Below are 22,840 nucleotides of genomic sequence, written 5' to 3' on the forward strand. Positions count from 1 at the left end.
CCTCTCGGATGCGGGTCCCTCACTTCAGGCAGCCCTTCAAGTCATAACGCAATTTGGGAAATTCTCGGGCTTACAAATAAATTGGTCCAAGTCCCATATCCTTCACTTAGATCTAGGCCCCCCCACCGCGGTGCAGGCGTCTCTCTCCCCTTGGTGAGAACAGATGTCATTAAATATCTGGGTGTTCACGTCACTAGATCCCCCCTTGACTACATGCACCTCAACATTGAACCCTTGTTTGATGTCCTTAAGACCAAGACGCAAACATGGTCCCGTCTACCCCTAGGAGTTATGGGTCGCATAAGCCTTGTTAAGATGATTCTCCTCCCGAAGTTGCTTTACGCTTTTTGGCATGCCCCTGCTGTACATCCCCCCCCGCATTTTTAAAGCCATGGAGTCTATCATTAACTCGTTCATCTGGGGCCCATCACGGCACAAACTATCGTGGCGGGCGCTGAAATGCCCCACCAGTCAGGGCGGCGCATCGGTTCCGGACCTTTTTCTCTACTATGTCGCATCCCAACTTTCCCACTTTTACTACTTTCATCACTCAGACAAGAAGCGTTACCTGGCCATGGTATGCTCTAGGGCACCTGGTTTGGTTTCGCACCCCTTCCAGATTCTATTTTGCGAGCCCCGCGTCTCCCAGCGGACGGGTGATAGACACCAACTGCTTTTTCACCACCGTAAAATATGGCAAATTGCCATGTCGGTTGGCGAGGCGCCGTTTCCACACTCACATACTCCCCTATGGGACAACCCTCGCTTACCCGAACTTGCTACGGTCCCCGACCACGGTATTTGGATCAGGAGCGGAGTTATATATCAAACGCAGGTCGTGGCCCACGGGTCGGTTAGGACCTTCCAGTCACTCAAGGAAACCCACACTTTAGCTAATCACATGTTCTTCCGTTACCTCCAACTCCGACATGCACTCACCACACAATTTAGTGCTAATATCCCCACGCTCGAGATTCCGCTGCCTGTTGACATCGTTTTGGGCTCGGACCCCAAGAGACTGATTTCCCAATTCTATTCCTACCTACTGGCGCCTTCGGCGACCATCACTCTCCGGCAGATTAAGTCCCGTTGGGAGCCTGACTTGGGGGTGGTGTCGTCGGAGGACTGGGACGAGGCCCTTCTCAATTGCAGGTTAGTTTCTCCCAAACTTTCAGACCGCCTTACTCAACTATATATCCTGCATCGGTCATACCTGACATCGCATCGCATCTCGAAGTTTAAGCCAGGTAGCAACCCCAACTGCCCGGGCTGTGACCACCCTAATGCCTCCTTTTATCACCTCATCTGGGAATGCCCCTGTGTGCAAGGTTTCTGGACTCAGGTGGTCCGGTTCCTTCACGACCGCATGGGATCACCACTGTCCTTGAGCCCCCGCCAATGTTTGCTTGGCCTCTTCTCACTGTCTGAAGCTGAGAAATATCTTAATACCTTTTTGCAAGAGACACTATTCCTCGCCAGGCTTCAGATAGCTAGAACTTGGATGCGGGGACCCCCCCCCTACACTGCAGCAATGGATCATAGCTGTCAATGCAACCCTACCCTTCAAAAAGCTGCTCTATGTTCACAGAGGCTGCCCTAATAAATACCATAAAGTCTGGGATAGATGGTTAGGGGAGGCTTCCACCTGTGTTGCTCCTGATGAATGAGTTCCCTCATGTTGTTTTGCTTTTCAGATTCTCCCGACCGCGGGTCCACAGCTTTGCCCCCTCCCCACATGTTGTTCTATATATGTATCCCGCCCTTCCCTCAAAGTGTTTGTTTTGTCTGTGTACTTGACATTGCATTGTATCCTTGCTTGTGGTGCATGTTGCACCGATTGTTCAAATGTCTGTAATCCTTCACCTTTTTGCTCAATAAACGCCGTTTTGATTTAAAAAAAAAAGCGAATACCCCTATTTTTCAACTTTCTGTTGTTTCCACTACCTGCGCCGGCCCACACGGTGATGCTACCATGTTGGGTGCTTGCGAGTCATGTGAGGCCATGGGCTACATGGCTCCTGTTTCAGTGCCCTGTTGGTATGAATAGACTGACTGGAACCAATACCCTACAGCCCCTGGGAGGTCTTAGCTATGTACGTTTAATCATGGCTATGTCCGGGGGCTTTCTTTATCTCAGTTTATGTTTTGTTGCCTACTTTTATGCCGCAAAGTTGCGCGAGACTGACTGCCTCCTACAAACACTGTCTTTCCAATGTGCAGCCCCCCTGCAGGGCAAGCGCTATTTTCTGATATGTTCGCTGATGCACCCGGGCCATCGTACTGTCCAGACCAGTTTGTTCTCTGGGGGAGGGAGAGTCGGTGATGGGCTTCCTTTCCAATATGTTTCTAACTGTATACAATGCTGTCCACACCCATAGTATCGTGGAATGTCCGAGGAGTGTATGACCCCCTGAAACGGACCATGATCTCCTCTTGTTTGCGCAAGTTCCACCAGGCCATCATTGGCCTGCAGGAGACTCATCTTCTGAGGGACAATGTGGGGTGTTTGCAATATGCCTGGGTTGGCAAGTCATATCACTCCACCCACTCCGCTTATACTCGTGGGGTGAGTGTACTGATTCACAAAGCGCTAGTATACCAAGAGCTTGACTCGATGGTGGACACTTCTGGTAGATATGAATTTCTTTACTGTAAACTGTATACCTTAACATTGCTGTTGGCTTTCATATATATCCCGCCCCCGCTTTCGCGGGATGTGTTTCATTTGCTGCTGTCGTACCTGGGGAGTAAGCCTTATTTTCCGGTGTTGATTATGGGAGATTTCACTTGCTATCTAGACCCCAGATTGGATAGGCACCCTCCAGTCTCTGCCCCCAGGGGTGGTAGGGGCACTGCTTTATGTCGCCTGCTGGCAGAGGTTGGATAGACAGACATATGGCGCATACGTAACCCAGGCACAATGCAGTTTTCATGCTTCTCCAAAACTCATGGCTCCCTGTCACGTATAGATCTCAGTATAGGCACACCTAATATAGTCGATTACACCTCGGGTGGAATATTTTCCCCCGAGGGGTGTCCGATCACTCTCCCGTGGTCCTCTGGTTGATTACCCAACCCCCCACCTCACTGCCCAGGGCGCCATGGAAGCTAAATGCCTTCTGGCTTAAGCTGTTCACCTCCCCGGAGCGAATAGCAACCCAAATTGATAGTTTTTTTCAATCTCATAGTCACTTTACGGATAGGATTCAAAAATGGGAAACTTTCAAGGCATACCTTAGGGGGGTTTTTATTGCAGAGATAGCAACAGTTAAACAAAACTCCTCAGCTCTGCTGGAGCAGGTGGGTGACCAAGTGCGGCAGCTGGAACTAGCTTATGTCACGGATCCAACTGATTCTGCAAGGGAGGCATATAGTAGATTTCGGCCCAGGATTCCCTGGACCGCCTGAGATCCTCCACTGCAGAACGTAAGAGATTAATGACCGTGAACAAATTGTATCGGAGCTGGCATCCTTCTACAAAGATGTTTATTGATATCAGGCAATAGAAGAAAACAACAAGTAAATAAAATGGTAAGGAGATAATTTGTACGGTGGTGGTGCATGCTGTGATTCATCCAAAGGGTGCATTTCATGGAAAAGATTAACTGCTATATTTGCTTGTTAGTCGGTAAGGAGGCTCTCTATGCAGTGCCTGTGCACTTTCATGTGATTTACTCACCGGGTGTCTATCTATGCTTTAATTGATTTTTCACACTGTAAGTGCAATAGTCTTACTATCCAATCAATTGACCTGAGAATATTACGCTATGGTTATACAATTTCTTTTTTGGGTTGATTGGTAATTACCATCTGTGGAGTCAAAGATACCTGCACTTGGAGATCTTCCCACTATTTCCGGAGTGTTTGTGTCATCCTGAAAAATAAAGGCCTGGGCTGGGTTTAATCCACCTGCTCATTTGGCTTACTGTCCGGTAAGCATGTTTTTCATAAGGTGCTATTATAATTTCATAAAGAGGAATTGAGTACACTGTATTTGAGTCCACTTGTGCATAACATTGGACTAATTAAACAATATTTGGACTATTATCAGCGCAATTTTCTCCTTTCCATTTCCATTGTGCTCTATCTCACATTAATTGCTGCTTTTTGGACTGGTTCATCCGTTTAAGTTTTGTTAAATTTGTATTTAATTTATGTTTGATTAGCGCAGTCATTACCTATTATATAAAATGATACCACATCACACAATAACCACTCACACTGATAAAACGTCCACCTCGTTTGTATATAAAGAAACAAAAGTGACTGGTAGAACTATGAATTTTTGCCCCCAGGCTAATGCTGCCAGTGAAATTAGGTCAATAAAGTCCAGTAATCCTAAACAAGTAGTCATGCAGAGGGACACTCTGGTATTGTCACTTAAATGGCACAATAGGAACCGCAGATATCATTAAAAAAAAATTAGGATCCATAATGAGTTATATGTACAGAATTTCAAAGATGGTGCATAATTGGATGGAGACTTGGAAACATGCAGTGGTCTAGAGGAGGCTTGCTGGTCAAAGCTTGGAAGATAGAGCTCTGCTGCTATACAACCTTAGCATAGGACCAAGTCTGTGTAACTGCACCCAGATGTGTCTCTATGCTTTGAATTCCTCCCTCACACTGTAAAACAAGCCACGCTTGTGGGGCATGTATCTAAAAGCTCCATACAATGTTCCTAAAGTATTAAATATAATCTTTGTGAAAAATAGCTTCAGATCATGATCATAAGTCCCACATCCAAGAAAGATATATATCAGATTCCTGTTGTCTGTAGATTTCCTAAAGCCAGTAGGTATAGCATCCATATGAGCAACTCCATCCTGTATAGGGTTTATTTAGGTCATAGTAAAGAGGTGGACAATGGCGTTAACCTGACCTGTTCTGCCGGTCTCAGATGGCTGCTTCAGAGGCTGTTTAAAAATGAGGACTGCAACCATGTGTTCCCCCTGGACTTAAAATGGCTGCTGTAGCATGCCTCCACGCCATGCACATAGTGTCTCCGCGCATGCGCCGCAAACTCATCACATACGTGGCACAATGACGTCACCGCACGTATATCGTGATGGCATGATCTCTACAATCTGCATCATCCTGCACTGTAACAATCAGGGATAAATACCCACTGTATCAGTTTTCCCAAAGAGCCCCACAAGGTGGAGGCAGTGGATGCAAAGTCAACTTTAATATTCCATGGAGCCTGTGCATCATTTAGCCAAAACAGCAAGACACGTGGTGGCTGGACCTCATCTCTTAAAATTGTACCATGGACCTTTACTATATACAGTATAGCTTAAATTAGTTAAATCACTAGTGATCCAGTGAGTTAAAGATCTTTAGACAGCGAACATTTCTCTACAACTCACTCCTTTTTTTTTTAAACTCTCATATAACTCATTATGTATCCTGTATATATTTTTTACTTTCTGATAACTAACAAATGCGGTTCCTATGATGCTGAGTAGGAATGAGCTTTGTGTTCGACTCGAACGTATGTTCGACTCGAACATCGTCTGTTCGTACGTTCAACGAATTTTGAACAAAACGGGTCGTTCGCGCCAAATTCGAGTGACGCGCGTTGGCCCATAATTCACTGCGCGTTGCGCGCTGATGATTGGCCAAGCATGCACCATGACCCTGCATGCTTGGCCAATCACAAGGCGCAAAAAACGAAGAACCACAATTGGCCAAAGCCAGGGTGGCTTTGGCAAATTATGGCTCAGGGGGTTTAGTACACGCCCCACACTATATAAGGCCGCCTGTAAGGCGGCCGCGTGTAGTGTGTTCCAGCTTTGTTAAAGAAAAGAACAGTCAGACAGTTAGAGAGAGAGAGAGAGATAGAGACACAGGGCCAGATTCACAGAGCAAGTACGCCGGCGTATCTACTGATACACCGGCGTACTTTCAAATTTGCCGCGTCGTATCTTTAGTTTGAATCCTCAAACCAAGATACGACGGCTTCTGGCTTCGATCCGACAGGCGTACGGCTTCGTACGCCTTCGGATCGTAGGTGCAATACTTCGGCGCCCGCTGGGTGGAGTTTGCGTAGTTTTCCGCGTCGGGTATGCTAATTAGCTTTTTCCGTCGATCCACGAAGGTACGCGCGGCCGTCGCATTCTCTTACGTCGTCGCTGGGCGGCTTTTCCCGGCGTATAGTTAAAGCTGCTATTTTGTGGCGTATAGATAGACTTGCCATGTTAAAGTATGGCCGTCGTTCCCGCGTCAAATTTTTTTTTTTTGCGTAAGTCGTCCGTGAATAGGAAAGGATGTAACTCATGTCTAAGTTCAAAAAATTACGTCGGTGCGACATAATTTCGCGCAAAGCATGGCGGGAAATTTCAAAACGGAGCATGCACAGTTCAATTGGTGCGGGGACGCGCTTCATTTAAATGACTCACGCCCCCTACCCACCCAATTTGAAATACGCGCCGAGAGATACACTACGCTGCCGTAACTTACGGCGCAAAATCTTCCTGGATTCGACGTAGAGCCAGGTAAGATACGGCGGCGTAGCGTATCTCTGATACGCTGCACCAGGGCAATTCTATGTGAATCTGGCCCACAGTGGCCCAGATTCAAGAAGCACTTGCGCCCGCGCAACTATAGTTGCGCGGCGCAAGTGCTTACTTGCTCCGGTGTAACGAGTGCTCCTGATTCAGGAACCTCGTTACACCGAATGCAGCCTAGGATGTGACAAACATAAGCCTCCTTATGCCTTCACATCCCAGGCTGCATTCTTGCGTTGGCCGCTAGGGGGCGCGGCCTTTGTGATCGGCGTGTAGTATGCAAATTGCATACTACCACCGATTCACAAAAGTTGCGCGGGCCCTGCGTACGCAAGGTACGGAGTTTCCGTACGGCGCCTTTAGCATAAGGCTGCTCCTGCTAATAGCAGGCGCAGCCAATGCTAAAGTATAGCTGCGCCTCCCGCTCGCGACGTTCAAATTTCACGTCGTTTACGTAAGTGAACCGTGAATGGCGCTGGACACCATTCACGTTCACTTACAAGAAAATGACGTCCTTGCGACGTCATTTGCCGCAATGCACGTCAGGAAAGTTTCCCGACGGAGCATGCGCTGTTCGCTCGGCGCGGGAGCGCGCCTAATTTAAATGATTCCCGCCCCCGGCGGGATCATTTACATTAGGCAGCCTTGCGCTCGGCTGCTTAGCATATTGCCCGCGCAATTTACGGAGCAACTGCTCCGTGAATCGCGGGCAAAGTGCAATATTTGCGTGGGCGCAGAGAAAAAAATTTGCTCTTTGCCCACGCAAATATTGCGCGATTCTACTTGAATCTGGGCCAGTGTCTTTTGTACCAGATAGATAGATAGATAGATAGATATATAGATAGATAGATAGATAGAGCAGGAAGGCTAGTCAGTTTAGTTAAATTTATAGGGCCAAATCCACAAAGCAGATGCGCCGACTTAACTCGAGATTTCTAAATTTACACCGCGCGTATCTTTGCACCCGATCCTCAAAACGAGATACGCCTTAAAACCAGGTTTTTCCGTCCTACCTAAAAAAATTACACCGGCACTTCCACGGACGCAAATTACGCTAGTCACGCCGCTGTTTTTTTTTTTTTTTTTTTTTTTTTTTTTTTTTGAATTTACAGTGCTTTATTAGTGCTACACAAATACCTGTTATAAATGTTAAACTCTGAGTGGGTATTAAATTATGTTCTTCAAATCCCTTATGCTTTTATCCCTGCGTACTCAGATCGGGTTTATATAGTAAACAGAATGAATTCTCTTTAAAAAAGGAGAAAGTGTCTGGTTGATAACCTGTACTTCAGTATAATGTTTACCAGCCAAAAACCATTGCCACATTCAGCTTCTACCCCAATGCAATAAATTTGTAAAAGAAAAACATGCAAAGATAAACACTGCAGAAGAAATGGCCCTCCATCTTCTAGAAATGTATATTCAATGAAGCTATAAATGTAGGTATTAGTTTTATTTACAAATAAAATGAGTGATGGAGGTAGTAAAAAGCAAGTATGCTTAAAAGGACCCTCCTATACAGGATCGGTAGGATCTGGCTTTCCTGTAATCACCCATAGGCTCCCCTTTCTACCATCCAGCGTTCACCAACACAGGTGCTGGAGTTCCAGGATCACATGACCAGATTACAAAAAAGGAAAGAACAGATTTTCATACAGGGTATGCAGGATAGGTTGAAGAAAAGGACGTTTAATAGTTCATAAAATGGTCTTTCTTCCACTTTAAAGTGGGTAATTTTTTTATCTTTCCATCTAATAAATCTTCTGCCCTTGTTTTAACTTTAGATAGTATAACTTTCTGCCAGTATACAGTATAACTTGTACAGCCCACTTCCTGTTTGGTAAAAAGCCTAGGCTTATGACATCATGCACAGCTCTCAGAGTTTGCCAGGAAGGGAGGGGGCACAAGTCAGTAATGTGATGGCATTTAGGCTACGTTTACACTAGCCTGCACGGCAAAAAGCAACGTTTCACCGAACAGACTAGTGCAGCGTGTGCTCCAGCAAAGAGCAGCGCAATGCATGTTCACCACATTTACTCTACAACTGAGCACATTGCGCTGCTTTGACATGTGGTGCCATCTAGTTCAGTGTGGAAAAATGCAGATATGCTGAATCTTTCAACACATCAGCACTGCAGTGTGCCCCAGTGGTGACCTGCTCCCCCCCCCCTATAAAACATGTCAGTAGGAGATAGCCATTAAAATACAGTCAAATGGCACTACCACCCAGATGCTTACAGTGGGTGCCCACCTCACCATCTCCTGTGCAAAGAAATGCTCTTCAGCACTGGCCATACCTGTACTAAAGAGGATTTCCTCAGGGAAACTGGAACCCCAAGAAAAGGCAAACAAGCAGATGAGTATGTTAAAGGACATCAGTGATTATTCATTTGTAGGTTATAATACATTCCCATATCCCAAAAAGACAACGAAAGGCAAGGTAATTTTTAACAGTTTATTGATGAGACATCTGAGCAGATTTCCTTACATTGGTTTGGGAGGTGCTCTTGGAGGTGCGCCCGCAGGCCTGAACCTTGGTGGTGGTGTGCGATCCTTGCGTGCCTCACGAGAACGGTTTCTGACCACCTTGCTGTGAATGGCGCAGCTAACACAGTAGTGCAGCTTCACATAAAGCTTAGGCAGTGCATACGAATCGAAGACACTAGCATCAGAGATATCCCTGACAGCTGCAGCCTCAACGATGTTTCTGATCACAAACTTCTTGATGGCCTTGTCTTTTGGGACACAGCGGGCACAGTTGATGCACCGGATAGGCTGGACATGCCCACGTCCCTTCTTGGCACGTCCGTTGTTCCTTCTTTTCTTGGTCATCTTGGACTCGAAGGCTGCAAAGAGCATCACGCCGCTGTTTTTGATAGGCAAAGATGCAAATGAGGGAGATAGGGCGATCCACAAAATTAAGTGTGTGCGCCGTATTCAGGGACCTGGGATCACTTCTCCCTGGTCCTGGGGATCCCTTCTCCACCAAAACTGAGGGTGACACCCTTATTTTATCAGGAATGCCACCCCCCCACATTCACACAGCATTCACACACATAAATCAAATCATAAATACAGTATACCAAAATAAATAATAACAAAAAAAAAAAAAAATCATAAAAAAAAAAAAAAAAAGTATCCCTGCTAATTTAGTTGCGGCGGCGAGTGCTACGCCTGGGCTGGCCACGGGCACGGGCACGGCCACGGCCAACCGGAGGATCTTCATTGGGGGGGTGTGAGCAGGGGAGGGAGTATCTTCATGGGGGGAGGTGTGAGCAGGGGAAGGAGGATCCTCCTGGGGGGGGTGAGCAGGGGAAGGAGGAGCCTCCCCTGGTGACTGTCCTCCTGCTGGCCTGCCCTCCAAGGCCACTGCTATCCTTGTGAGACAGGCAGTGAGGGCAGCCACATTGGCCTGGCCAGACCTGGTATTGTCCTGCACAGCCTGTGATGACCGCCACTGAGTTGGTGGCCACATCACCGAGTGCCTCCTTCATTACACCCAGGCTGTGCTCCATCTGGGTCACTTTTTGTTTAATTTGAGCCAGAGTGCGGGTCTGCCGGGCATTGTCCCTCAGCAGACTGACCGGCAGACGCTCGGCCACCCCCCTGGTCTCCTGGGTCGCCATCCTTCCTGCCCCTGAGACTTGTGGCCTGGGAGGAGGGGAGAGAGTGACCCTTGTGGGTTGCAGCCTGTTGGGGGAGGAGTGGGAGGGGCTACCCCTGATGGTGGCCTGACTGCTGCCAGCCTCTGGGGTAGCCTCAGGGGAAGCCTCAGGGGAAGCCTCAAAGGTCATCCTATCAGAGGCCAACAGGATTTCCCTGCCAAGCTGCAGATCTTCTTCCTCCACCCCCTCATCCTCCTCCCCCTCAACCTCCTCATGAGGGGAGGTTTGGCCACTCCCCTCCCCTGGGGAATCCTGCCCTTCTTGGGACTCATCATCAGCCTGTCTTGGGGGTGGTGCAGCAGCCTGGCCTGATGGGCCAGCAACCTCCTGGCCTGATGGGCCTGCAACCTCCTGGCCTGATGGGCCTGCAACCTCCTGGCCATCTGTGGAGGACACAAAACAATCACAGGTTTGAGGATCCACACACTTGGCACATCTTCCCTTCCCCCACCCACACATGCTAATCACCAGAGAGAAAAACCAAAAACTTACCTGTCCTCACAGGAACATCAGATTGATAGCCAGGCAGGCCCACCACCTGCTGTGGGTGGAAACACTGGGCCACTGCCCATTCCTCCTCAGTCAGCCTGACGGGGCAGGGTCCCCCTCCTCCAGTGCCCCTGGTATGGGCATCGATCCTTGCCATCTTGGTCCGGACCACGCTCCTAAGATCATTTATCTTCTTTTGTATGCCAGTGGGGGTCCTGGTCTCCCCCCCCACTGCATTGATCTGATCCGTGATCTTTTTAATTATCTCCTTCCTCCTGGCCGGGGGGTGTTTTCCGGCTCTCAGGGCCATGCAGATAACGCCCATATCGGACGATGCCCCGAGCAAGACTTTGCTTCTCTCCCAGGGTAAAATTCAGCTTCCTGCGCTTGGGGGCCATCACAGACACCACCCAGCAACAAGAAACTCACCCAAAAAACAATCAACAATACACACACAACAAACAATCAACAATACACACACAACAAACAAACAAAAATACTCGCTGAAAAAACAAACAAAAATCTAAACACACAAGCAGACAGCTACTATAAATTCAAAAACAAACACGCAAAAAAAAAAATACAATCACAAAAAAACTATCAGAAAATACAATCACAAACAAAAAAAAATATACACTTATCAAAAACAAACACCAACTATACTCTCCAACTCTTCAAAAACTTTTCTCACAAACACAAGTTACCAACAAACACCAACAAACGTTCAGAGCAGAAGCAACTTGCTCTAGGAAGGGAAACACTGGGATATACTTTTGCAAGGGAATTGTGTTTGACTGGGGCTTTTTATACACAGGGCGATCCTCAAACTAAGTACGCTTGGCCTTTTACCTATCTCACTGATTGCGCCGAGCCAAGTTCTGCACATGCCCAGTGAGGTCCAGATTTGTGCGCGCATGCGCAGTACGGCCGGCGCCTCATTTGCATGGGGTCACGGCTCATTACAATGAAGCACGCCCACTTCCTTCCCACTTGCAATAAGCCCGCCTTACGCCTCAGAATTTAAGTTACGCTGGCGCAAATTTGGGCGCAAATGCGCTGTGGATACGGCACTTACGATACCAAATTAGGACGCCGTAACTTAAATGACATAAGTTTTGAAGAACTAAATTTGCGCCGCTTTTTGTGGATCTGGCCCATAGTGTGTAGAGGATATATATATACATCCTAGCGGTGTACATATATTTATACACTGTATAGCTTAGCTAGATCAGCTATACCTATTGTTAGGCAGTAGATTGTGCTACATGCAGTGCTCTAACGTGTTGTATTGCCTGCATAGTGTTTAGTTTACACCTTAACACAGTACTCAGTGTTAGTGGACGTGTGCTATTTAATTGCCCATAAACGCATTAGCTGTTACTGCATGTGGGCTATTAAATAGTGTATAAAGGGATATTGCGTGAGTGAGAACGTTGTTCGCAGTCGGTAGAAAACGTCGTGAAAACGATCATGCAGTACGGCGATACGAAACTTGATTTTTGGACTTTATGATCAGTGGATGAGTTTGTGGGTTTGATATGGGGAGAAAGCTAAGGCTTGACTGACATTAGTTTTTTTTTTATACATTTTGACTTGCAGAAATAATGGAGGCCTTCAGAGAACAGGAGTTATTCACAGAATTTGTTCAAAGGGGGCCCCGGATGGCAACCTCCCTTTTTTCTAGAATTTTTCTTTCCCAAAAAAATAATTTATTGAGCCAAGATCTGGCATTGTAATGGCTCCCCCCTCACCCCTAAAATAATCGACATATTGTTGCCACACAGCACGTGCACTTTGGGGGGCCAAGCCTGTATGGACAGTCTCACGGGCCACCACCACTGGAACATCAGTGGCCTCATCAGGCACAAGTGTCATGTAGTTTGTTGAGGGTCTCTTTAGGAAATTGTGCAATATGCAGAAGCAAAGTATGACATGGTTCTGATTCTACTTAAGAAACCTACAGTCCTTATCTTGTTTGCACCACCTGTATACTGCTGTTCAAAGTATATAGGGCCAAACGGTACCGTCTTGTAATGACCTGGGGGGAGTGGTGGCGGGGAAACTTGTGCTATATTTTTCAATGATTTGTATCCATATTGCAGGGACCAAACATTAAATTAAAGCCGCAAGCAGTATTAAATTACTTTTTTCTGAGAGTAATCTCATGTTTTGCAGGGACATTTCTAAACACGTGCCACTACTATAGACACCCAGCAGGTACCATATTTAAAGGAATTTTTTTTTCACTTTAAGCATCATTAAAATCGCTGCTCAAGAAAAAACTACAGTTTTTAAAACTTTTTTTTCCATTGATACATGTTCCCTGGGACAAGACCCGGGTTCTCAAAGACGTTTTCCAACAATAACTTGAATATTGGGCTTTAAAATGAGCACTTTTGAATTCGAACGTTCGAGTCCCATAGACTTCAATGGGGTTCTAAATGTTCGCGCGAACGATCGGTCTGTTCGAACGTTCTGGTGCGAACCGAACACGGGTATGTTTGGCTCATCCCTAATGCTGAGACATCCATTTAAGGGTCCACACCAGAGTGTCCCTCTGCATAACTATTTGTCTAGGATTACTGGAATTTGTTGACCCAGTAAACTCACTGAACATTAGCCTGGGGGCAAGAATACATAGTTATATAAGTAATTTTTGGTCATTTATATACAAATGAGGTGGACATTTTTTTTTTTTATCAGTGTGAGTGGTTATTGAGTGATGTGGTACCTTTTTATTCAATTGTTGTTTTCTTCTATTGTCTGATATTAATAAACATGTTTCTAGTGGATCTAGCGAGTTGAAGTAACAATTTTTAATGATATGAGATGGTTGAGCTAAATCAAGTTTTTATTCTCAGTTATCATGTTAAGATAAGATAATACTATCAATCTATATATACAAAAAAAAGTTACACAATACAATACACATATATATATATATATATATATATATACAACCCTCTGGAGGATATACAAAAATATACATATAATCTGCATAGAGCTTTACAGAAATAATGAATGCACTCACATCTATACGTAATTAAAAACATGTGTACCTGCTCATTCAAAAAACGAATGCACGAGCATGTATGTACTCAAAAAAATAGGGAAGAAAAACATTTTGTTTTTTAAATATACATCATACGCATGTATATATACAGGTATTAGTAATATTATTAGTTATATACATGTGCATCAAAAAGAAGGAGTACCAGCAATCACATGCAACAACTTTAAAAATATATTGTATATAACCCATATACAAACATTGACTGGTATCCAAAAATAACTGACATCAAATGGCATTCAGAAAATGAATACCAAATTATTTAACTAATGTCCAAAAATAAATTGATGTCCCATGCAAAAGGGAGAGAAAGTTTTCAGTTCATGAAATCTTCTCATTTGCATCTTAGACGCCTCCCTGGCTTGGTTACAACCCTCCGAATGGGTTGTAGTCTACCAATGGCAATACATTTTAAACCACTAGGGTCCCTTCCATCATGTTCCTGAAAGTGTACAGGTGAAACTCGAAAAATTCGAATATTGTTATGTACAAATATGAAAGCTTTATAAATGAAGAGTATCAATTTGGGCTGTGGAAGTTATTCACTGCACAGTGCCTACATATTGTGACTTAATTTCAGTAATGTCTCCAGTAACAACATTTTCAAACGTTTTCAAATTTTCGGATTTTGCTTTTTTACAATTAAATGTTCCTTAAGGCCCCTTTCACATTGAGGCGTTTTTCACGCGCTTCAGCGTGAAAAATAGCGCTGCTATACCGCCTGAAAAAATCGTGCCCTGCAGGCTTCAATGTGAAAGCCTGAAGGCTTTCACACTGAAGCGGTGCGCTAGCAGGACCGCTCCAAAAGTCCTGCTAGCCGCATCTTTGAAGCGGTATAGGAGCGGGGTGTTTACCGCTCCTATACCGCTCCTTCCCATTGAAATCAATGGGAAACCGCGGTAATACCACCCGCAATGCGCCTCTGCAGAGGCGCATTGCGGGCGGTATTAACCCTTTATCGGCCGCTAGCGGGGGTTAAAACCGCACCACTAGTGTCTGAATATCGCGGTAAATACAACGGTATAGCGGCACTATAAATAGCGCTGCTATACCGTCACCGCACCTCCACTGCCCCATGTGAAAGGGGCCTTAGTGCCTTAAAAGTCACATGATCTGATGACGAATACACATGAAAACTTTACTGAATAATAGCTGCCAAATTATAATCCATTAAACATTGTATTGTTTAGTTACTTAGTTATATTATCTTTTTTCCTTATTGTGCTGCTCTTGCACATAAAGACACAGCTGGTTTGGCATATTGGTATACAACTTTGAATTATGTGACACTGCAAATCCAAAAGTAAAAGTGCATAACATAAGAAATAAAACTCTCTTTTTAAAATGAGTACTGTACATATGGCATATATTTTAATATTTCAGCTGTTACAGGGATTTTACAGTTTCTGTAGAGTTGCTGACGGATTCTGCATTAGAATGTCAAGAATTCCAACTTTGTCTCAAATGTTAATTTCTACATTATATTCCTCTTCTAATTTGCCATATCCTCAGTTATATGTAACATAAATCAGTTGTAATTTGAATCAGCATAAAATAGCAACTGTACCATAGAAGAAGAGCCTCAATAAATAACAAAAGCATTTAAAGACAATCAGTCAGGAATATACATTTGTAAAAATGTAAAAATATAAATATACATTTTAAAATGTTTACAATAGTGAAGGCTTAGCTTTCAACATTAGCTTTGTTTGCTGTTATTTACTTATATTTCCTCCCTAATAGATCAGGAACATCATCCCAGTATAATAATGTAAGGCCCCCATTAAGACTGAGGCCCCGTACACACGAGAGGATCGATCCCCTGAAATTGATCCGCGGATCGGTTTCAGCGGATAGATCCGCTGGTGTGTACGATCCAGCGGATATTTATCCGCGGATATATTTCGGGCCGACCGATTTCCAGCGGATAAAAATTTCTTAGCATGCTAAGAAATCTATCCGCTGGAATCGGCTCCAGCGGATCGATCCGGTGGTCTGTACAGACTCACCGGATCGATCCGTCCGAACCCATCCCTCGCATGCGTCGTAATGATTCGACGCATGCGTGGAATTCCTTATATGACAGCGTCGCGCACGTTGCCGCGTCATCATCGCGGCGACGGCGTGACACGTCATCGCGATGGGAATTCGGCGCGGATTTCGATCCGATGGTGTGTACACTCCATCGGATCAAAATCCTTAGAGGATTTATCCGCGGATACGGTCCGGAGGACCGTATCCGCGGATAAATCCTATCGTGTGTACTAGGCATGACTTGTTTCCTGCCTGAACTCTGAGCTGTTAGCTGACACAATCTCCTTGCTTTTGGAAAAGGTAAGACTGTAAATTAACAAAGTGTTTCGTTTTGACTCATGTAATAATGAGAGCACCTTTGTCATATGAGTCATAAGTAGGGATGAGCCTGCGGTTTGAGTCAAACGTAAGTTCGACTCAAACATCGGGTTCTAAAACAAACCGAACATATTGGGCTTTCGCGGGAAATTCGAGCACCTCGGAACGCCCCCTAATGCACTGCAAGATTGCAGTGCATTGCTATATGATGATTGGCCAAAGCATGCGCCTAACCTGCATGCTTTGGCCAATCACAGCTGAGAGAGCAATAATAGGCCAAAGCAAATCATGGCTCAGGGGGCTAAGTTCACGCCCCAAACTATATAAGGTTGCTGCTTAAACAGCAGCCGTATACTGTAATGAATGAAGAGAAATTAGGCAGCTTAGTGGTGTGCAGGCAGTGTATTTGAGATATATATATATATATATATATATATATATATATATATACACAGTCTAGTGTGTGTGTATATACATATCTATATATATATATATATATATATATATATATATATATACACACTCTGCATTTAGCGTAGATTAGATATTCAGTGTAGAATCTATATTCAATCAGTACAGGCAAGGCAGTGTATTTGATCTATTTATCTATCTATATAGATATATGAATATAAATATATACACATATATATATATATATATATATATATATATATATATATATACACACACAGCCTAGTATATACTCTGCATTTAGTGTAGATTAGATATTCAGTGTAGAATATGTATTCAGACAGTGTAGTATATATAATATAGTGTATTGAAGTGGTTAAGGGGAACCCTGTGCCAAAACTTTTTAAAAAAATGGTGTGGGGGCCCCCCAAAATCCATACCCTTATCCGAGCACGCAACCTGGCAAGCCGCAGGAAAGGGGAGGGGAACGAGAGAGCAGGGTTCCCCTTAACCCCCTTAGCGGTATCCCCGAGCGTGACTCGAGGTGGTTTTTCCATGCTAGGATCAGTATCCCCGAGTCACGCTCGGGGTAGATGTGCAGAGCGTGCAGCGGCGCGGCTTACCTTTCACAGCATCCACAGACAAGTTACTTACCTTGTCCCTGGTCCTGCGATGCATCCCCGCTGTGTGAGCGAGCGGGACCTCGCTCGATTCACAGTGTCCCTGTGTGCCGCCGATCTCCGTTCCCTGCGACGTTACGACGTAAACATACACATTACATACAGTATACTGTAATCTTATAGATTACAGTACTGTGTGTAAAAAATACGAACCCCTTTGGCCCTAGTGGTCTGCCCAGTGCCCTACATGTTATTTTATATAATAAAAACGGTTCTTTCTGACTGCAAACTGTAGATTGTCCATAGCAACCAAAAGTGTCCCTTTATGTCAAAAATGGTTTTAGAGCAGCTAGAAAACAGCGATAATAAATTATAATCACTTGCAGAATTGTGCGATAGCAATTTGTGGGGAAATTCGTCATAAAAAAATAAAAGTAATGACAGCGACGATTCTGCAACTGAGCAAATTTCAGTGATTTTGAGTTGATTACATTATTGAATAATTTTTATTATAATTATATTATTATTTGTTATAATTATTTATTACTAGAGTGGTTTAAGTTGTTGTGGCTGACTCCAACCATTCTATTAATATCATGATCTTTTGTTGCATCACTTAAAGTTTCATCACACCATTCTGATCTCTCTTACCAGGACTTAGGACTTAGGATAGAATTCCTTAAGGGGTTGAGAATGACCAGTATAAAAATAGGGCTATTCTCTACACGCATACTGGGAAGGTATCATTCATCATCATACTGTATATTCACCCTTGATTTATGAACATTACATCTTCTTTATTCTTTAGACCCTCCAATATTGTCATATTACTACACCACAAGGGCTCCCCTGTCGCTCCTCTTATTTAATTTTTATTTTTTTGATGGATACCTCTGAGCTTTTCCTTCTCTTCCACGCTCTCTCGAAGAGTAGATTTTTTTCAGAGAGAGTACTGTGATCTTTGTATGAGGTAATAAATACCTGTCCCCAAATAGTCTTATCGTTCCCACAGGATGTACTGGGACAAAGTGAAGACATCCCTTGCACCGAAGGGTGTCAGTAATCTTTTAATTAATAGGAACTGCATTTCACACGTTAGAGATGCCATATGTCACGTTGTGTTTGTAGAGTGAGTTTGTTAAATTGTGTATGTGAGAACGAAATCCTGCATAACCATACTGCCTAGGTACTATACACATAACCCAGTACTTTAATATACATTTTCAATAGGTATAAGGAGAGAATATATAAAGGAATTTTTGCTTATTATCATGAAAAATGCATGCTCTGGGCCACCACTGATAGCCACATATAAGCATATCAGATCAAAGACAACTGTCACATATTTTCTGTAATTGTTTATTATACGCCCACATATTTTTACTGAACGCAAATTAGAACCAATAACCGGCTTATCTAAACTAATTTCCTTGACAGGTAATGCGATTCAGTAAAAATCAGATGTGGGAAACTCAGTTGTAAATCCAAAGTTTCAATGCCAAATGTTGCTCCATAGAAGTTGGCAGAGAACCAGCAGCTCTGGCAGCTTCCAAGAATGAATTGCTCTGTGCAATGACTTTTATGCTGTAATTCAGCTGAAACTGCTCCTGAAACTGTTTTTTCTGGACTGCCCTATTCTACATGAAACAGGCTTGACTGTGATGAAGCAAAGTGAACATTTAGATCATCTCATGCAGATAAGCCTTCCTGGGGTAGATTTCATATAGGAAGGTGACTTCACTCATTTGTTGATTGCGATTTTTGGCTTAAGTTGGAGGATGTAAAGAACTTGAATGTGTTCCAATAATTATATATAATCACAGCCATAAACCCAATCCAAAGTAAACTGGAATTTTATGATGTATTGTCAAGCCTTTAAAGGGACTATGTCAGAAAAAGAAATGCAGTTATTAACAAGCATGTCTGCACATACCTACAGCAATGTGAGTTCCCACTGCTGTTCCTTAAGTAAAGGCAATTTGGAGATCCAAAGCTTTGGCACTTCCTGGTTTCTCCCGTCTCCCACACATTCCGATTAGTCCATCACTATGATGAACTGCCTCAGGCCCCGTACACACGGTCGGACCAAACCGATGAGAATGAACCGAAGTTCAGTTTCATCGGACCAAACCGACCGTGTGTATAGCCCATCGTTCTGTTTTCCTTTGGTCCAAATTTTTAAAACATGCTTCAAAACCGAACCGATGGACCGCTGCCCCATAGGACCAAACCGATGGTTAGTACAGAAAAGCATCGGTTCAAAACCCGCGCATGCTCAGAATCAAGTCGACGCTGATTATTTTCTAGAGGTTACAGCACATGCCTTCTGCTTGTTGATTGGCTGTCAAGAGATAACTGTACATCAATACTGCTCACTGATTGGTTGCTAGAGGTTACTGCATATCCTTACTGCTCAATGATTGGTTGCATATGGTTAGTGCCCACCATTACTGCTCACTGATCGGTTGCTAAAGGTTATAGCAGATCATCTCCTCACTGCCTGCACACCATGGATTGGGGAGGTAGGTTGGCCTATCAATGGACAGAAAACTTCTAGGGATCCTAGCACTCTTGGGATCAGTGGCAATGCTGGGGGGTTGAAGGGATCAGTAGCAGTGGTGGGGGGATGGGATTAGTTAGGAGGCAGTACACTGTGGCAAATTCTGAATCATGTAGGGCAAAGCTGGAAATCTTTGGAAAGATTATAGTGGGGGATTCTGACCAATGTGAGGGGGGATTTACACTGACCTCCAATGTGAGGGGGGATTTGCACTGACCAGCATGTAACGGGAGCCACCCACCAATATAAAGAGGCATTTCTACACTGACACCAATGTAATTGGAGAATTTACACCAACCATCAGTGTAAGGGGGATATGCAATGACCTCCATGTAAGGGGGAATTTACACTGACAATCATTGTCAAGGAGATTTGTACTGACCACCCAATGTAAGGTGGCACTTCTTTTTTTTTTTTTTTTTTTTTTTTATCAAACAGGTTTGTATTAGGTCAAATAACAAAAATGTACACATGATGCATTTTTACAGGGATTGCCAGGTATGGGTGCCAATATTACCAACAAATATTATGATCAAACCTCCCATAAACAGTACATTGAGTGGTGAGACACTTAATATTACTTCTAGTGGTGAAATATTCAGATTACATTTGGTAGACTTTGTATTCATTCTCCTAAATACACATGGTGCAAAGGGTAATAGCAGAGGTATTTAGGGGTAAGGTCTTGGCAGAGCCAAGGTGGCTCCTTCAGCCCAGGGTTTCCGAAGTCTGCAACCATCTATCCCAAATTTTGGCTTATTTTGCTTGACAGACCCTATGCATATAAATTAGCTTTTTGTGCTTTAAGCTGTTGTTCACTTCTGGTAACCATGCACTAAACTTGGGGTGGGGTGACTCTCATCCACTGCCTTGCTATGACTTTTCTTGCAGAGAAGAGTGTATTTTATTCAGAAATATTTTGGTGAATATATTCATATCTGGTTATATTCCTAGGAGACACAGCTTAGGGAGCAAGGTGAGGGGATAGCCCATGTTGTCATGAAGAAACTGTACAATCTACATCCAAAAGCCATGCATCCTGGGGCAATCCCATAGTACGTGATAAAACGTTCCCGTTGCCTGGTTGCACATTGCGCAATTGGCAGATTGGTCACGCCTATATCTGAATACTCTAAGTGGAGTGAGTAAGGTGACACTTCTACACTGACCATCAATGTTAGGGGGGATTACACTGACCACCAATGTAAAGGGGGATTTACACTAACCACCAGTGTAAGGGCAATTCTGCACTTACCAACAATGTAAAGGTAAATGTATGCTGACAACCAATGTAATAGGGGATTTGACATCAGCCACCAATAAAGGGGGATTTCTACACTGGCCACCAATTTAGGTGGGGTTTTACACTCACCACCAATTTAAAGGGGGATTCTACGTGGACCACAAATGCAAGGTTGGATTTTTCTAACGATTATCAATACAAAGAGGAGTTTCTACACTGGCCACCATTGTAATGTAGATCTACACTGACCACCAATGTAATAGGAGCATTCACAGTAACCACCAATGTAAGGAGGGATTTAGACTGACCACCAATGTAGGGTGAAACTTCACACTGGCCACTAGTGTGAATGAAAGGATTGTACACCAAGCCCCAATGTAATGGGAAGATTTACACTGACCACCAATGTAACTGAGACATTTAGCCTCCGTTCATATTTGTATGTGTCGGGAACGCATGCAAAATCCCTTTCCTGATGTCACAGAAACATGCTGCCCTTTAGCAGATACACAGCAGTGCCATTAATTGTTAATTACACCCTCCCACATCTGCTGACATATGTGTATTCACATGCACCAAAATTCACGTGCTGTGGCACCATGTTATTTTGAAAAAGGGTTCCACTACCAATTTGCTTAACTTTTGCAGAACAGGCTGATATTAGACTTAATGACCATAGTTGTAGGCAGGATTTTCGAGCATGCTCCTTTCCGTCCCCAGTGGGCAGCATTCAGCATAAGTGATGATGAATATGACCTCAGGGGGCATGCATGATATACATATGAATGCTGCCTCTATTTACATATCAATGCTGCCGGTCTAGGGCTATTTACATTTAATTTACATATCAATTCAGGTTATTTAAATGTTAACACAGGGTCTGCAGGTGAGTCATCTGTACACGGCAATAGGGCAGAACTGGGCAACTTTAGTAACATAACTTCACACTGAGATATTGGGACACATCGCAGGACTAAAACTTCAAAGGATAAGGACATTTTAACTGGGATTGTTGGCACGTATGAGGCAGCTGCTTTATGCCCCATAACAATGATGGGGCCCAGGGCAGCTGCCCATTTTACCCTGCCTTAAACACAGCCCTGGGCAATGTGCGCATCATTTGCCTAAGGCGAGAAACATGCGTGGGGAGGCGGACCAGACATTTTTGCAAAAAAAGAAAGGTAAACAAAACCAAAAAAAACAGCGATACTTCTGCAGGATGGGAGGAATAGAAGAAACCTGTGGAAGAGGGTGAAGGTCCGCTTTACGCCTGAAGGCCATCCTGCTACACAGTGGCAATGTACACCAATCAGCACCTGTTGGTTCTGCTGCTTTGGAATGTAGTTTCAATTAGGGCTGGGGAAATTAAAGATTAATTCCTCGATTAATCTTTAATTTTTTTGATCGATCAAATTTCTTGAAGTCACCAGACAGCCTGGACAGTGAGACTTACCCTGCTGGATGCGAGCAAAATGCACCCATTGGATTGAGGTACCTTTACTTCTGTGGAGCATGAGGATGCATCAGGCTCCATCAGGGGAAGGGGGCAAAAATAACCATTGTTTTCCTGTCCTAAGCAGTTTTGTGCAGACAATTCTTTGTGTTTCGGCAACATCTGTTCCGTGCGAAAGACTGTTCAGTTCTTCAGGGTATATTGTCAATAAAATGCGATCATGTCGGCTTCCAGAAAATGTAAACTCTCTGGTATGTCTGCGAGACTGGCCAAAATGATGCCTACTTGCCTACTATAAAGTGACTGACAGTCAATATACTAGATACATTTTATAATTAAAGTTAAACTAACTTTCTACGTTTTTCTTAAAGTTTAATAAGAAAAAATAACTTACGTCAGTGCTACAGTTTGAATTTAAAACGTATTTGTGTGAACTGTGAAGTTAAGTCATGGATTGTGGAAACTAAC

At 44.0% G+C, this 22,840-nt stretch overlaps 1 protein-coding gene across 1 annotated transcript; it reads right to left on the reverse strand.

The window, feature by feature from the left end:
* Positions 1-8,950: 8,950 nt before the first annotated feature.
* LOC120943525 (40S ribosomal protein S26-like) lies at positions 8,951-9,365 on the reverse strand. The gene has a single exon (XM_040356873.1). The coding sequence runs from the start codon at positions 9,339-9,341 to the stop codon at positions 8,994-8,996; it is 348 nt and encodes a 115-aa protein (XP_040212807.1). The 5' UTR covers positions 9,342-9,365; the 3' UTR covers positions 8,951-8,993.
* Positions 9,366-22,840: the final 13,475 nt, after the last annotated feature.

The sequence above is a fragment of the Rana temporaria genome, chromosome 6, assembly GCF_905171775.1.
Source record: "Rana temporaria chromosome 6, aRanTem1.1, whole genome shotgun sequence".
NCBI lineage: Eukaryota > Metazoa > Chordata > Amphibia > Anura > Ranidae > Rana > Rana temporaria.